Source organism: Salminus brasiliensis, chromosome 18 (assembly GCF_030463535.1).
Source record: "Salminus brasiliensis chromosome 18, fSalBra1.hap2, whole genome shotgun sequence".
NCBI lineage: Eukaryota > Metazoa > Chordata > Actinopteri > Characiformes > Bryconidae > Salminus > Salminus brasiliensis.
Genome location: NC_132895.1, coordinates 10,659,668 through 10,676,449, shown reverse-complemented (window position 1 = coordinate 10,676,449; position 16,782 = coordinate 10,659,668). Strand labels below are relative to the sequence as shown.

The 16,782-nt window shown below is 42.6% G+C and overlaps 1 protein-coding gene across 1 annotated transcript in view; it reads right to left on the bottom strand.

Annotated features, from left to right (window-relative positions):
* The window catches only part of mmp17a (matrix metallopeptidase 17a), an 81,659-nt gene extending 69,555 nt beyond the window's left edge, over positions 1-12,104 (bottom strand). Inside the window, exon 1 of the mRNA XM_072662308.1 lies at positions 11,506-12,104. Coding sequence (XP_072518409.1) covers positions 11,506-11,652 — 147 coding nt within the window. The 5' untranslated portion in view covers positions 11,653-12,104. The remainder of the gene's footprint in view (positions 1-11,505) is intronic.
* Positions 12,105-16,782: the final 4,678 nt, after the last annotated feature.

Here is a 16,782-nt window from a genome sequence, read left to right as displayed (position 1 = left end):
CAGCTGATCTTACTACTTGTAAGGTTCTCTAGAAACATTTGGCAACTTGCAGACAGGTTATGGACACCATTAGATCTTTCCCGCTCATACACACATATGCAAAGAACATATTGAGGCCAGCCAAGGCCCAAAGGTTAGAGAAGCAGGCTTGGGACCAGAAGGTCACTTGTTCAACCCCCAGGCTGAGGTGCCCTTGAGCAAGGCACCTAACCCCTAATGTGTCTGCCAACTGCTCCAGGTGTGTGTTCTCACTGCCCTAATCAATAGAGTAAGTGTGAGTGTGTGTGTGCGCTGCCCCGGATGGGATCAATTGCATAGTACTGTTGTGCAGTGGGGGAACATTGGGTGCTAAAACAAGTATATTATCATGGCTTGGTCAGTAAAAACAGTAAAAAGCAAAACAAATAATAATAATAATAAAGGAGCAATTATAAAGGCTTACTATATAAAAGCCTACTACTACTTACAGAAAGACCTAGCCAAGCCAACGACCACTCGCCAAATCCTGAAGTCCTGAAATAATAATGACCACAGATATTAGTGGGGCTGATGATGCTGTAACTAAAATAATGATGAACCCATGAGGTCCCAACATTTTTAAAGTCTGTATTTGTGCAAACCCCTCCACTCTAATGGTTCAGCATGGGATAGAGGGATACTAGAGAGGTTCGATTTGCTAGAGAGCTTCGAAACAGGAGACAGGGAGATGAGAGATGAGAGGCTCATCTTGGAGCTAAGCTGTGAACATTCATTTATATGCTGCTCTTTATGCATTGTGCATTTGTCTCTCAAATGAGCAAATTTCTCACAACGCTATCACAAGGCCATGCTTAGAGCTGGCACCCCCCCTCACCCCCCAGCTCTTTCAGCAATTCGCCCCGCACCCAAAGACAGACCTGAAGAGAAAAACACTGCTAAAAGCCTCTCTAATATTCAAAGTTTATGCCTGCAAGACTGCATTACGTGACATGCTTAAATGTGAAACCTTATTAAACTTCAGAGATCTGCGGTTGACACTGTACCCAAGGGAGGCAACTGAAAAACAAGAACACATGAACCAATTCCGTACTCCATTCATTCTATTAACTGGCTGCATTTTTCTGTGTGACTTGCATTTATTTTGGTTGTGTAGTCTCTCCTTTTCGGTCTCACACACACACACACACACTCACATACGTACACTAATCCATTTATTGAATCTATTTTAACCAGGCCGAGCAAGCGCACAGCACAAGATAACAGCCTTTTTAAAAACGACCCTTTTGCTCAGTTCCCTGTTAAAGAAATACAAGGAGCCCTTCCCAGATTATTCTCCTCTTTTAAACCATTCTATAAATGAAGGAGAGCTGCGGTGAGAATCCCAAAACAAAAACGGCGAGGATGGTTAACGTCATGTAGAGTCTAACATTCGCCTACTAGAAGTAAAAGGAGATTTGTCTGGAGGACAGATTTCCCCATCGTGGTAGCGACGTGGTTCTGTCTGCGTCCTTGTACTTTTAATCAATTCTAATGCCATTATTGAATCAAACAATCATGCCTGAAAACACATTGCCGCTGGCTCATCCTGCGTTCCCGCTCCCTCCCGCCCTCGGCAGGACCAGACAGAGAAACAGCCATGTCGTTTAAACATTATGCAGAGGCTTGAAGTTGACTCTTTGCTACACATCAAAAGCCTCCGCTTTCCCAAAATGGATTCTTTGGCACGCCTTGCATCTGACGAAGCTTTTCTTCCATCTCTCTTTGCCGCTCTCCTTCGTCTTGTTAGGAACTGACAAATGCAAATGAGAGACGAACCTCAGGAGCACCTGCTGTGTGCCTCCGAACGACCTGCGGAATGAACAAACTTGTTAAAACCGAAAGATGGCAGTCAGTGAAATCAGCAACACGGTGCCTTTTTTAAGATCCTCTGGCCTGCACCCCAGACATTTAACACTGAAAAACGCAGGCACACTATCTGGTCCAAACATTTCTGCAACTGTTTAAACAATTCTGCCAGCAATTTAAGGGAAGCTGCGTGTTGTTGCTTCTTGGGTCTACTTGATGGCACTTCATGGCTGCCAGCTAGGCGCTCTGCTTGGTGGGTTATTTCGAGCTGCTAGAAGCAAACCAGCCCAACACCAAAACCACAGTAATTACAAGCGCCTGTTGGTCATTTGAACAGCCGTAGCATGGATGCCCTTGATCTCAGCCTGAATGGTAGAAGAAGAAGGGCTAAAATAAGAGAGGGGAGCACATGGATTCGATTTGAGGTTTTCTTTGGCGGGACGCAGAGTGGAAAAGCTTTGGGTTGGACCTCCTCAAACTGCTCGAAATCAGTCCGAACCCACTGAAATGTGCCCAGCATTGCATGCAGCTTCAGTGTGGGAAGAGGTCATTCCTTTCTTGCTTGACCACACGAGCTGATCTATCACTCGTTACCTCCTGGAAAAAGGGTCTGTGCCTTTTCATTCCTTCATACACTTAGATTACAGAAGGCTGCTTAGCTTCCTGCGGTTGATCTGCTGAGGCTTTCAGGCTTATCCCTGCCTTGGCCGGCTGAATTCGGTATAAATGGCTCGAAATTATGCCATCGCTGTGCACAAAGAAGCAGCCTTTTATTTTAAGTATGTATGAGACGAGAAGAGTGCGGGATTTCGTCCATGGCAGTGCAGGGATGGATTGTCATCATAATAACAAGTGGGACACTTATGGACATACATGCTTAATCACTGTCTCGGCCAGCTATTCCCAACTGGCCCGCCGTGCAGAGCTGGACAGGCTTGTCACTCAACAGAATCAGGGGCGCGTCCGGGCTTTCTGCTTTGCTGAGGAGAGATGATCTGATTGACAGTGAGAATGTCATGAATCTGAGCTCTTTCTGAAATGGCACCAATACTGCGAAAAAACGTCTTATCTACCTGACAGCTTTGCAGGCTCCAGCCAGACAGAGAATTATGAAGCAGGTCCTTTCCTGCGTTTCAATGGATACGAAAAGCACGGGAAACAGGTAGGAGAATGATGTACTCATTTCCCACCTTCCCACTGTCCTTCCTGGACGTGCAGAACTGTTTACTGCACTCCTGTCTCACACGTAATTTATTCTCTTCCTCTCTGCGGACACCTCCCCACAGACATTGTTCCTGAAATAATCTCCTCGTCCTAAATCTGAAGCCCCAAGATGCTCAACGACAGACGGGGGGGTCACAGGAACTCGGAGTATATGGTGAAAGTAGGACAGGTTTGAAAGTCTACCATTCGCCCGGCCTGAGAACAGAAGGTAGAGCGATTAACCCCATCGGGCTGCACCGATACATCTTTTTCGGGTTACTGGAGGTCCATGCCAGGAACCTCATTCCTCCTCCAACACAATTAGCTGAAAAAGAACCCTTCCTCTGTCCATCGGCAGCAAGCAGCAAGTCCTTCCCCAGTGCATTACATCTGAGAGACAGGTCCATCCCAGGCTGAGAAAAATGCTATTGATTTCATGTTTGCCACTTGTCTGCATCACAGAGACCTTTTTTTTTTTTTGGTCTTCCGTCTTTTTCCTTTGCCTTTGATTACTTTGCTCAGCACCCACGCTAACTCTTGCCCACCTCCCTTCAACTGTCAATCACTGCCCCCCTCCCTGTCCCTCCGTCGTTCTGAGTAATTAGAAGCGAAAGCCAGAGTGAGCGAAGGCATCGGTGTGAATAGGAGGGGTGAGAAAGACAGGCACATGGCAGCAAGAGAGATTGACATACTGGTGCCACTGGCATGAGCCTGACCGTGGACTACTGTGCTAATGGGCGCAGCACACTGTAATGAGCATGTCACTGGTGTGTGTGTGTGTGTGTGTATGCCAGGCAGAGTGAGCAATTTTGGAGTCTTTTTGGGACGATGAGGTTTGCTCCGCTCTGCCCCACTGCTGATGAGTCCAGATGGTGCTCTCATTACAGAAATTACAATGAAGGCCGATTCCTAGGTTTTAGCACAGTAAGCAACCCATGATATATGATCATTATGTCATGTCGAGCATTCAAAAGAACACACAGTAGACCTTGCTGCAGTACTTTCAGGCTCATTACAACTACACTACACTTACACAGGACATTAACATGCCATTTAGGCTACTACAAATCTGGCTTTAGCAATAGTCTAATCCTGACTTTCAAATGTACACTGACCTTAAGAGAAGAATCCATTTTTAATGTGGATTATATTTAAACAGGCATTTCATGTAGGCCTGTCCTTATCAATTAATCTGGTATTATAATCATGCAGCTATTGTTCTGGTGATTTTTCAAGTCCTTAGAGATCATAAAAAGGCCAAACAATCAGAAAACAGCTTCACTGAAGACCAATGAACCTTTAAATCTTTCAAAAATCCTGAACCAGTAGAACTAGGTGTGTTGACCAGGCTGTTTCTTACTTTTAAAAAGACCATTAGAAGAATGCATGTGTTTTTATCCCTGTAATTCGCCAACTAATCATGGCAGATTTAGTGAGAATACTTAATCATTTTTTTAATCAAGCAATCGTGACAGCCCTAATTTAACATAATAGCTAAATCTAGTGAATTTCTGGGGTCCTAAAGGGGATAAATTGCCAAGTGAACAGATGTACAATCTCTCTATTGTCTAGCTCACATATTATCTGCATTATCTGCATATTGCGTGATAAACATGCAATATGCATTTCCAGCATCCTCATTACTCTCTAATGATTTATACATGTTTGGGGAGGGCTGCGGCAGCAGTGTTTTGTGCCGCTGAGCGGAAGGCAGGAGTGCAGAGACAGGACATAAGCGGAGGGCTACAGACAGAGGGGTCCCCAGTGCCACAGGTGCAATTTAGTCAGTGCTACGGTCCCAGCTCATTCTGTCCTCCTGCAGACAGGAGATCATCCTTAAAAGCCCCATCAGCACGCTTTGCCTCCACCTGATCCCCTCCCTTGCATTCCCCTTAGTTAACACCCAGCAGTTTGGCCTTCAGATATTCCACCATCTGTCTCTGTGTTCGTGGCCTTCTGTCCTTATGAGCCCCAATGGCCACCTGAGACTACCAGGTGCCACTACGCCATTACCCCCCAACCAAGAATACTGATTAGGGCTGTCACTACTGTTTAGGTTGGGAATTGAGAAATCTAACGATTACACAGAGTTTATTTGAGTAATGGATGCTTTTTAAAAAGATCATACCAGTGAAGCCTTTAAAAAGATTTTAACACATATAATATCTTTAAAAACACTGTGTGGCAAATTGTAAATAAATGACTATGTCCATCAGGCTCTGCTTCTCGCTGTGAGCCCAATAGGGGAATCTGAAATATGAATTGTCATCAGGCAAACTGCCAACTAACCACTGCAGAGAAGGTACATTTTAATCAATTTCTTTTATTAGAGTTCTCACCGTGCCTCAACATACAGAGGTAGCATATAAAGAGACTCTACAATACTAAAAGGGGATAAAACTAATTCCAGGTTCTAACTTCTGCTTTTAACTAAAAGGTAGGATAGAGGGAAACTGAGAAGATACGGAACAAGTCAAAGGAATAGGAAGGTAAAGATGGACATTTGTAGGAATTTACATGGCGAAAAGGCAAGATCTTCAGGGTTGGTCCTTCTCCCAAACTTTAGTTATTTCCTACTTCCATTAAATCAATGAATCGTGACCGCCCTAGTCCTGATCGGAGCTACATGACCCTGGCTACCCTGAGGCTCCATAAGCCTCCATCCATGCATTAAGTCTGGGCAGTAAGCTGATCACAGCAGGGGGCCCGGCTGGGGGTTTGTCTTGTGGGTGCTGAGAGAGAAGGGTGAAAGCCTTGACACTAGTGCAGCAGGACAGTAATGGGAAAGATGACAACTGGCAGTGTAGAGTGTCTGTGGTTATTATCAGCTGCTGTCATTGAGAGCTGGATCACATCACAGGAACAGAGAAGAGTCCAATATCACAGACACCGTGCAGCTCTGCTAGTGACTAGGTTTGATTTGCGTCACCCTCCAGCTCTCAACATGATCCGGCGCGGGAACCACGGAGCACTCTGTCCACCCATGGATGCGTCACGCCAACTGATTTCACAAATTAGGCTTGCTTCTTTGTGAAAGCTTCAATCGAGTATCACTGCTATGGTGCTACGACACCGGTTTTCACATAAAGGCGCCCACTGCCATGCAAAGCTCAGGTCACGCTCATAGAACAAGATGAGACATTTCAGACCTTTATCAAGACATCATGGTATCATTTCTAAAGGCCATGGTATACTTTTCATGGAGATGACATTTGCATGGCTTCGGTGAAAAAAAGTGACTGAAGAAAAAAGGAATGACCACAGACCACAAGAGGCTTTGTTTGGTGTCCCGCGCATGACAACATACATGCAATTGGGCAGTGCACAAGCAGCAGCACTTTACAGCATGTGATCTAGTCCTGTGCGATAACGTGACATAACTGGATATCAGTGATGATTGACACTTACCATCTCTCAATTATCCCCATTTTATTTAAGTAACATGGGACATTGGAATTTGCTGCTGAGTCTTGTCATTTGACATTTCTCCAGCAGAAGGCGCTATAAGCATGCAAGTCCCCTCAGTGAAAATATACTCCTCTGACAAACTAACATGTTGGCACATCATTCACTGAGGAGAAGATATCTTGTGTATAAGCCCATTCTTCCTCGTTATCATCAACTGTTCTACGTGTTTGCTCTTGCTAAGGTTTAGATAAGGGGCTTCATCTACTCATCCAGCACCAAAGCTACTGATTTTGTCATCATGTGACCCAAGATACTTATATGACTGCTGTGTTCCAGACCTCCAGTATTCTCAAAGCTCCTTACTGCTATGTTTAGATCACATCCCATCTACCATCCAGCACCGATGCAGCATTGCCAGTAGTTACATTTAATGCTGTTTAGGCTTTCACCAGATTACAGGACAGACTGCTCACATTAATTAAACAGTGCATTTACATTTTTAGCAGACGCTGGTATCTACAGTGATTTATGACGGTAGGTGAGTAGCATGTGGAGTCATGTAAACTACTTCTTCTTGGGAATTTATGGCAGTGTGCTTGTGTCTAAAAAAAGCCTATGTTGTCGAATATTTTAATTAATAACTAGTAGGAACTATACATTTCCCCCCCTTTTTTATTTATTTTTATGACATGACCATAAAACGTTACAGTGCCACCTGCTGTACTGTAGCACTCTTACAATACAGGCAGAATGAAACCACAGAGAGTATGTAAGCTTGTATGCTCACAAAGCTTGCAACTTTGCACAACCCTTGCACACAATGTGGGTCTCCTACAACTGTGAAAGATGGTACAACCAGCAAAGGGAGGAGGCTAACATTTATTTAACAATAATACATACATAATTCCTGTGTTACACTACTGTAGTCAAACCTTTATTAGCCTATTGTATACCTATATACTCTGATTATCCGAAATAATAATAACCTGGGTGCTCTCAGTTGTGCCTTTGCAGGGGCAAGCCCCCCTAATTACAGCTCTGTAGTAGGGCTGCACAATATATAGTTTCAGCACCGTCATTGTAGTGTCACATAAGGCAAATGAAATCATGCACATTATGCAACAACTTGCTTAATGAAGAAAGATTTGCATTGTTCTCCTTTTAAATGACATATCTACATCTAGATTATTTCTGCCAAATATAATTTACTACAGTACAATCTTTGATACACAGAGGACATTATTAATATCATGACATGCTAAATCATTGACTTAAGAATGGAGAAATCTGGCGAAAATTTCTGTATTTTTTAATATTGAAATATATATTGCGGAACAATAAAATATTGCAATGTCAGTTTTCCCCAATATCATGCAGCTCTATTCCGCAAGTGACACTGTGCCACTCTGTGGCAAGAAGTTAAGCAGCAAAATGACAATTTTTCTTTGTAATCGGATCAGCACAGTATAACCCAAAGTACATTATTGATGCTGACCATTGAATATTAACAGCACAAATTAAGAAAATACAGAGAACTAATGGTTTCAGTATTGACACTGACAAATGTTGACAATACTTCCAAATCTAACATCCGAAATAAGATAAATAAATAATCAAATAAAAGGTCAAATGACATATTGTGAAGTAATTTATTACAGTAGCGATAAATATCATATTGTCCAGCTCCAGCATTGGGTTATGCAACGGCACATTACAGGCTTAAATATGTTTTAAATTCGATGTATGTCGATTGGGAGCAATAATGCAGTGTGTACAACTGGGACCTAAAATGGAACTAGGGATGCATCGATACCAGATTTTCCAAGTATCTGCTGATACTGATTACCGATACCAACTTGGACTTAAATTGGACAAGATTGTACTATATTATATCTTATCACAAATAAGCCCTTATAAGTTTGAAAGAACAGCATTTACTGGTTTTGTTTCAGAGCTATGATAAAAATACAAACTGACACAATTTGCCACAAACAGCTTTTTAATTGGTGTTTTAAATTCACATTTCAGAGCAGTGAAAAAAACACGATTATATAAAAACTTATATATGACTGGCTTTTACTAGTTCTTTCAACATTTGGTTTCACAACAAAGAATGCAAACAAAAATGTTCTATGTAACACAAAAAGTAGGGCGTCAGTAAGCTTCATGGTATCAGTGCTCTTTATTGCAGATACCGATACTGTGTGTAAGTGCCAGTATCGGTGCAGATTCCGATATGGTATCGTTGCAACATCAAATAACAGTAACATGGTTAACCCCAACTCCTCTGACAAACTAACATGTTGGCATGTCATTCACTGAGGAGAAGATATCTTGTGTATAAGCCTATTCTTCCTCATTATCATCAACTGTTCTACGTGTTTCTTCTAGCTAAGGTTTAGATAAGGGGCTTCATCTACTCATCCATCCCTAAAGCTACTGATTTTGTCATCCTGTGACCCAAGATACTTATGACTGCTGTGTTCCAGACCTCCAGTATTCTTACTGCAGTACTGTGTGTAAGTACTAGTATCGGTGCAGATACTGTTATGGTATCGTTGCAACACCAAATGTAACATGGTTAACCCCAACAGGTAGTCGAACAGAGAGTCCACAATGATCCACTGGTCTTTTAAAAGGTTTGAAAACTTGTGACCTGTGCCGAAGAGAACTGTGCTGTTCACCGTTCGTAATCTGTGGGGTGGCCACTGTGATGTTCTAGCAGTTCCTGACAAGGGCTTTAAAGAGGGGCTCATTAGTGAGATCAGGTACAGAGGTCCTCATTAGTCCAGGTATAAATACCTGTGGCTTGTGATGAATCAGGTTGAACAGCCTACCTTTGTCCCAATAGGTCAGACAAGTGAAGTGACTGATCAGAGGCTTGAAATGAAACGAGAGGTCTTCCAGACAGGGCTGGAGAACAACAGACAGGTCTTAAACCTTCTTTCTGACTCTGTGCAGGTGGTACACTTCATAAATGGATGCTATCTGTACTTTAGACGAAGACAGAGGGAGGCGTTCTCTTTGGAAACTCTTAAAGAGAATATAAAGTGCTGAACTCGAACATGACTCATTCCTGCATGCGCTGAACAGCTCAGCAGCACTCTCATTTGAAGACAAACACACCAAGTCCTCAACATTTTTCTTGAGGATCAATAAGGTACATCTTATGTCTGTCTAACTGTAAGATCTTCAGCGATCTTGAAGTTCAGGTGAGGATAATATGTGAGGGGAGCTTCTTTACACTCTGTATTAGAATAATTAAGAGAAGGGTTTTCTGCACTGCTGAACGATCAAATCCTGGCTTAATCGTTGTGTATCCAGAAGAACGCTCCGGAAAACAATCTTGGTTGGTTTATTACCAACTAAATGTTAGAACTGTGAAAGCGAGCTCCTGCCTGGTTGACACAGCTCAGCTGAACAAGGTTATCTCCCTCTAATGCCATTTCTTTCATTTTCTCCCTGAGTGGATGTGGCAACCGGACATTAGCAGACATTGTCCCTCACTGTTCTCTTGCCAAGTTTTGTGCAGAAAGCTAAGCTACAGCTCCACAATGATTGGATAGAGGGGTGCGATGTAGTAGACAGCTTGGTAAAAACACAGTATCTGGATCTCATGGCGCTTCCATGGATATGTATCTGAATATTTCTGACATGTCGACAAAAATAAAAAAAATACTATCAAATACTGGGTATGATTTTTAAGGTTTACAGCCCAATTAAACAGGATATATTAAAACAGGTTTCCTCAAATTTCACAGGGCATATTAATACAAAATAGTTCCCATAGAAGCTTATTTATTTCAGAGTTTCCACTATTTCACCACTATCACCATTGCATATCGTCACGGTCATGCAAAACCTAGCATCTACAAAACGCAGACGTAGACAGCAAAAGGAAGTAGAAGGAAAATTCCTCATTTTCAATGACGGCCAGTGTAAAAACTGGTTTTGGAGCATTTCCATTGGTCCATTTATCATGACACTGTACCACAAAGTAAAGGCAATGCAAAACTCCCACAAATACAAGGGGTTTGCATGACAGCAATGATATGTAAGGCGGATAGTGTTCAAATAAAAAATAATAAAAATTTAAATCAATCAAATGTAAAACAGAGGCTACAATGTTAGCCCATAAGTATTTGATGAGCATTTTGTGTAAGACCCTTCTGTGAGGGAGCTCTCCAGACGTCTGGCTTCTGCGAACCCCGCTGTGAAGCGTTCTGGCTTTCTCAAATAGAGAATATCATTTATGCATTTATTTATCACATGTATGGTATGGAGTTCTTGCTCGGTGGCTGTGTTTGCACTAGACACTTTATGTAGTCTTGTGTAGTTGTATTGCCCCATGTTGCACCATGCTACTGAAGCATGGTGCAACTTGTACACGAGCAAAGTACAATACAAGCCCCCTGGCCTGACGAGAGCTTACTCTTACTCTTAAACCTCTCTAAATGACTTTATTCACATTTAATAAGTTCTGAATCTAATTAAGTACTGAAGTTACGTGCACGGAAGTTATCGCGAGAACTGTAGCTAGCTAGTTAGTTAGCTAGCCAAAATATCGCGATACTTTCCACCTGTACTCGAACACATGTGGCAGAAGATGCAGCAAGTTTCACACAGGCTGACCTGGACCCTGACCTGGACCCTGACCTGGACCCTGACCTGGACACTGACCTGGACACTGACCTGGACCCTGACCTGGACACAGAGGAGGGGATTTAGCAGGACGACTCCTGCAGCGTGTTTATGGTTTCTGGTGAATGTACTATAGGGCGAGGATGTGTGTGGGTGCTGCAGGAGAGTCAGGCTCATTCGTTAGTGTGGTCACGGCAAACTTAGGGTGGGGGGGAGACAAGCCCCTCGTTCCAGTACAGGGTACCTAGCTAACGTTACCGACCACTGACACACAACAGGCTTTCACCGAGACGCCCTTTTCTTCCCGCAGCTGCTCGAGAACTAGTTACCACACACACACACACACACACACACACACACACACACAGACACACACACACACACACACACTCAGACAGCCCCACAGAGGGGAATAAAGAGAGCTCTTACCACCCCCATGTCCATCTGCTCGGCCGTTAGAGAGGGCGCCGCTCGAGCCTGCGATAATAACCACAGGACTGGCAGCAGCACCATTTCGGGGTAAATAATCCAAACGCTCGGCGACCAATTCCACTCAAACCCGCTGACAGACTTCATGCCCTCCGCTCCCGGATCCCGCTGTGGTCAGACACACCGCATCCACCGTTGCTCTCACTCAAAATCCCAGCCAGTGACATTTACCTGGACTTTTCTGGACTCGACCGTTGATAACGAACTCGCTACCTCGCCGTTGACCGTTAAGTCCCGCGTGAGCGGCATAGCAAGCAAAAACACGCGAAAATAAACGTCCAAAAAAAATTTTTTTTTTCGCTTAAAATATTTATTTATTAGTTATTTATTATTTTAAATAACCTCCGCTGCACATTTAGCTAAAATAATAAGAATAAATTGTCCGAGGCATTTTTGACCTTAGCTGGCTAAGTTTAACGTTAGTTTCAGTAGCTAAAGCGAGCTACGGTTAAACGGTCATCCCGTTTAAATCAGCACCGGGGAGATGCAGCGGTGCCTCAGCTCCCAACCCTCAGCACGGCGGTCTCCGAGTGACGAGCCGTGAGGGAGATGAGAGGAACTTAGTTCTGGGTTGGGAGGAGGGAGCGAAGACATTACCGCGATCATTTTCGTTTCCCACCCGCATTCCGGCAAGTCCCGTCTTACTGCGTTAGGAGCCGTTCCTGAAAGCTGCGCTGTGATTGGCTAATAGTTCTCAATCACAAGCGGCAGCCGCTACTGTTAGCCAATCGTAGCGCCGGAGGGCGGGCCTTTGCCGGAATACGGGTGGTGAAAGTGACACTAGGAAACGCTGCCACGGAATTAACAAGGGGATAACGTTGTAAACACCATTAGCTGCAAAATAAAGTGGAGTAATTTATAAAATAGGGTCTGAAGTGTGCATGGGCTGCAAAAAAAAAGGAGAAAAATAATTGATTAGATTTTATTAGATTAGATTAAACTTTATTGTCATTGAGAAAGTACAAGTACAAGCCAATAAGCTGCAGGTAGAGTCTAACCAGAAGTGCAGAGTAGAAAACATGTAAATTGGCAAAGTGCAATTGATGTGCAAATTGAGCAGAATGAGGTAGAAGGTAATAAGGCGCAGGTAATAAACAGAGTTAAAGGCAGAATTAAATAATAAATTAATCATTTAAAAAAATGCAATATGTAAGCAGATGTCTTGACTGATTAGGTTTTAAAATATACACACATCTGTTGCATACATGTATATTATACACACGCATAATATATGGATTGCACATTTACTTATAATTGGTAAGTAAATGCACAGTATAGGTAGGTATGTGTAGTAAACATAAATAAATATAACTTTATAGTACATATATGTAGTATATGCATGGTGCATAATGTCACTGTCCTGCAAAGCCTCTTTTTTCAGTTTTGACATAACCTGTCTGTTGTTCTTTATATTATATATGATTTATAATAAATCAATAAAAAGACATGTATCTCCAAAATGCAGCTTTACAGGAGAAGTAAAAAAAAAAACCTGCTTAACTTTCAATGGAAGTGTAAAAAGATTTTAATTAATTAGTAATTAATAATTTTAGAGCATTTCTATTGGTCCATTCATCCAGAATTATTCACACAGTGTACAGAAGCAGCTACAGGGTTCAAACCATTGAGAAAACTAAAAATGAACAAAAATTTAGATACATGTTTTTCATTGGATAGCAGCGCTGTGTTGATATTTATTATATTTAAAATATATGTCCTATTTTTGAAAATGGCCATTTTCAAGTAGGCCAGCCTACAAGTCATATATATATGTTGTATATGAAGTATGTTAGAAATATATGTTAAATAGAAGGGACCTCTTTATTGCCATATATCAGATTTCTTTATGGGCAGAATGAGTCCTCAAGTTGGGATTTAGGTCAATGACAGACATTGGCCTACCTAACATTGAGACATTTCCAAAATCTGCCACTAGGCTGAGATCTGGTGACTGAAAAAGCCACAGCATATGATTTATAATATTTTCATACTCATCGAACCATTAATTGCCCCCTTGTGCACTATGGGGGGGGCATTGTTCTCCTGGTAGAGACCACTCTCATCAGGTTAGAAACTCTTCATTGTAGGATAAAGCTGATTATTCAGACTGATGTTCTATCAATCGTTTTTTGTTGTGTGTGGTCCCAAACTATTCCTGCACAATGCTCCCCACAGCATATTGGAGCCTCCAGACCCCCTCACTCTCAGGATCAAGTATTTTGGCCTGTGCCGCTCTCTTACTGCCACACATGCGCTCACTCTCTTGTGGAGAATATGGTGAAGGATGACTCATCTGCCCAGACCATTCTTTTTTTCCAGCGCTTGTGTTTTTTACACCACTAAGCTCTTGAATGTGCATTCGGTTTTGTTCTGAGGGGTTTATGCACAGCAGCCTCATTCTAATATCCCTCACTCTATGGCTTTGGACGGACTGTTCTTGCTGACAGTCTGCTCGCAATCTGCACTGACAATCTCTGTCACGTGAGGAGCGGTTGTTCTTCTGTTTTTCTTACATACTGCACTAATGCACGAGCAACACCCTCACTGATTGTGCGCTTTGGACCTCAATTTCCAGCTGTTTATTGATTCATCTCCCATAGATCAAAATGCAGATGTAGTTCAGACTTCATCATAGATAGATAGCTAGATAGCTAGATAGATGGATAGATAACATTAATGAGATTCTGAGCAGCAACTTTGTATGCATGAACTCATTTTGTGCCTCTTGCAGGCTAAAGAACAGTGGCAGTAAAATGACAATAAAAAAGTAGCAGGGACTAACTGTGCCTTTTGAATGAGACAGATAAAAGAGATAAAATCCCTTCCACAGCCCCATAACCACCAGGCTGCGGTTTATTCCCACCTGATGTCCCAATGAAATAAGACTGACACAGATATGTGGATTCTCGTAACCATCCATAACCCTCCTTTTTCCACCACACTGACATTATACTGCTGGACAAGGCATAAATCTCTGCCTCGACATAACAACATCAAAGCACCAACTGCGGGGTCGGGTTTTAGACGGTCCTTTTAGATCATGCAGCACATCATCGCTAGATTCTGGACACTGAAATTCAACTTTTCTGGAAAAAATAAAGGTTCTACAAAGGGTTCTTTAAGCGATGCCATAGACGAACCATTTTTGTAATGAAGCTTTGAGTGTGATGCACCTTTAAATAGGTGAAGAACCCTTCTAATGAGGGCATTCAGCTACTTTACGTTGCACCCATTGCTGACACAGATACAGCTTGTCTAGTCCCTGTGGAGAGGTACTGCCAGTAGAACAGGACTCTCTGGAGCAGATAAACATGAACCTATTGGCACCATGCTGTCTAATACCACGACTGGGCTAAAGGGGTATAAAGCCTCCTAACATTGTGCTCTGGAGCAGTGGGACCGTGTTCTCTGGAATGATGATGGTTGGTGCTTCATCCAATGCTTTTGGGATGTGTTGAGGAGTTGGGGATGAGGTGGGTTGGTGATCGTCCAACATCCTGACCTCACTAATGCTCTTGTTGCTGAATGCAAATGCTCTAATCCTCACAGCAGTGCTCCTCCAAAATCTAGGAGAAAGCCTTCTGGCCTGGACAGTAGAGACAGTTACAAAAAACAATGAAAGAGCAGGTGCTGTGTCCTGTCGGTGCAGGGGATCAAACCTGCACTATTCCAGTCACAAGGCTGCTTCTCTAACCCTCTCTAACGGCTGCCCCATAAATATGAAATATTAATATAAAACATCATTAAAAGTCAACCCGATTTTTTTTTCGTAGACTGAACCATCCAAGAAGACAGAATTCGGAGTCTTTAGGGGTTTCCCCCGGTTTGTTCCTGGGTAATATTATTTCTACTGTTCGTTTGTGCTGCTGATCTAGCTAACTTATTGAACTGACACAACGCAGCTCAGATGAATTGGTTACAAATGTCTCAAACCTCATCAGACCTCATCATGCTGTAGCTGCCATTTACATCGCCAGGATGACAGAATATTTTCATGAAAGAAATAACCTTATCATAGTGTGCTGCCGTTCTAGGTGTTGATCATACTCAGAATTTAGTTTTATTGTGTTCCAGTGCATTATGAATCAGAGTGTGGAGAAAAGTCATTGCGAGAAACGTTGGTGCCGAGGTGTGTGTTCAGAGTCTGTAATACTGTATGTATTTTGCCATTATTCCGAGCTGTATGGGAGTGGGGGCGGTTTTGTTTCAAGCCCTGAAAATCTACTCGCCTGAAGTCTCAAATCCTCAGTGACCAATGAAATTAGTTAGGAGTGTGGGCCTGCCAGAAAGCCCTCTGTACGTGTGACTTTAATGTTGGATGACGTGTGTGTGGGGAGGTTTAAGCACTTTTGAGGATTTATGAGCAGAACTTGAAAGTGAAATCAGGTGCCAGATAGGATCTACTGTATATGTTTCCAGATGTGAGCTCACCCTAGCTAGCAACTGAAAGTGATGATCACTGATAGGTGTTGTTGTTTAACCAGGCAAAATGCTGCACATCAGGGTCAAGCCAGTTCCAGTGCTAGTAAAACACAGCTCGTGAACTACTTGTAGTACTTGGGGAACACACAGAATTCAGAAGGGCACAGCTGTACCCCCATGCCTCCCTCCTAATATTACTAGCTAGAATAAGAAGAAGAATTAGTCATAAGTAATAGCAGTAGTAATATTACTGTCACACACATGCATGAAATATTCCCTTTGCAGCATAAAAACTGTGAACTGTAGCTAGGACCTCTAGCTATATTGGCTATATCATGGCGCTAATTCTGCAAGCTTGTGATATCATGGCCCCTTTTACTGGCTAGCATAAGTAAAGCCTATGCTAATGTATCTGATGCATTTGCTTTAGTGGTCTATATGTGTATGTATGTTTGGTAGGTTGTACTGTTATAAGTGGCTATAACCACAACATGCATCTCAGAGCCATCATTACCTCGTCTGTTGCGTGGCTGACTTTCTTTTAATCATTTATGAAAGCCAATTACTCCTTGAAACCTAAATAAACTGTCTCTGACTGAAAGCATTAGTTGCTCAAGCTTTTGGAAAGATCCTGGGGCATTATGGGAAATGTAGTACCTGCAGTTCTGCTCATGAATGACTTTTACTGCTGTTATTTTAGTGGGGCACAGCTACTTTTAGGTCTAATGACACCGCAGTCTTAGAGAGTTTAGTGGTACAGCTGATCTGTCAACATAGAAGCAATATTAAAATAGC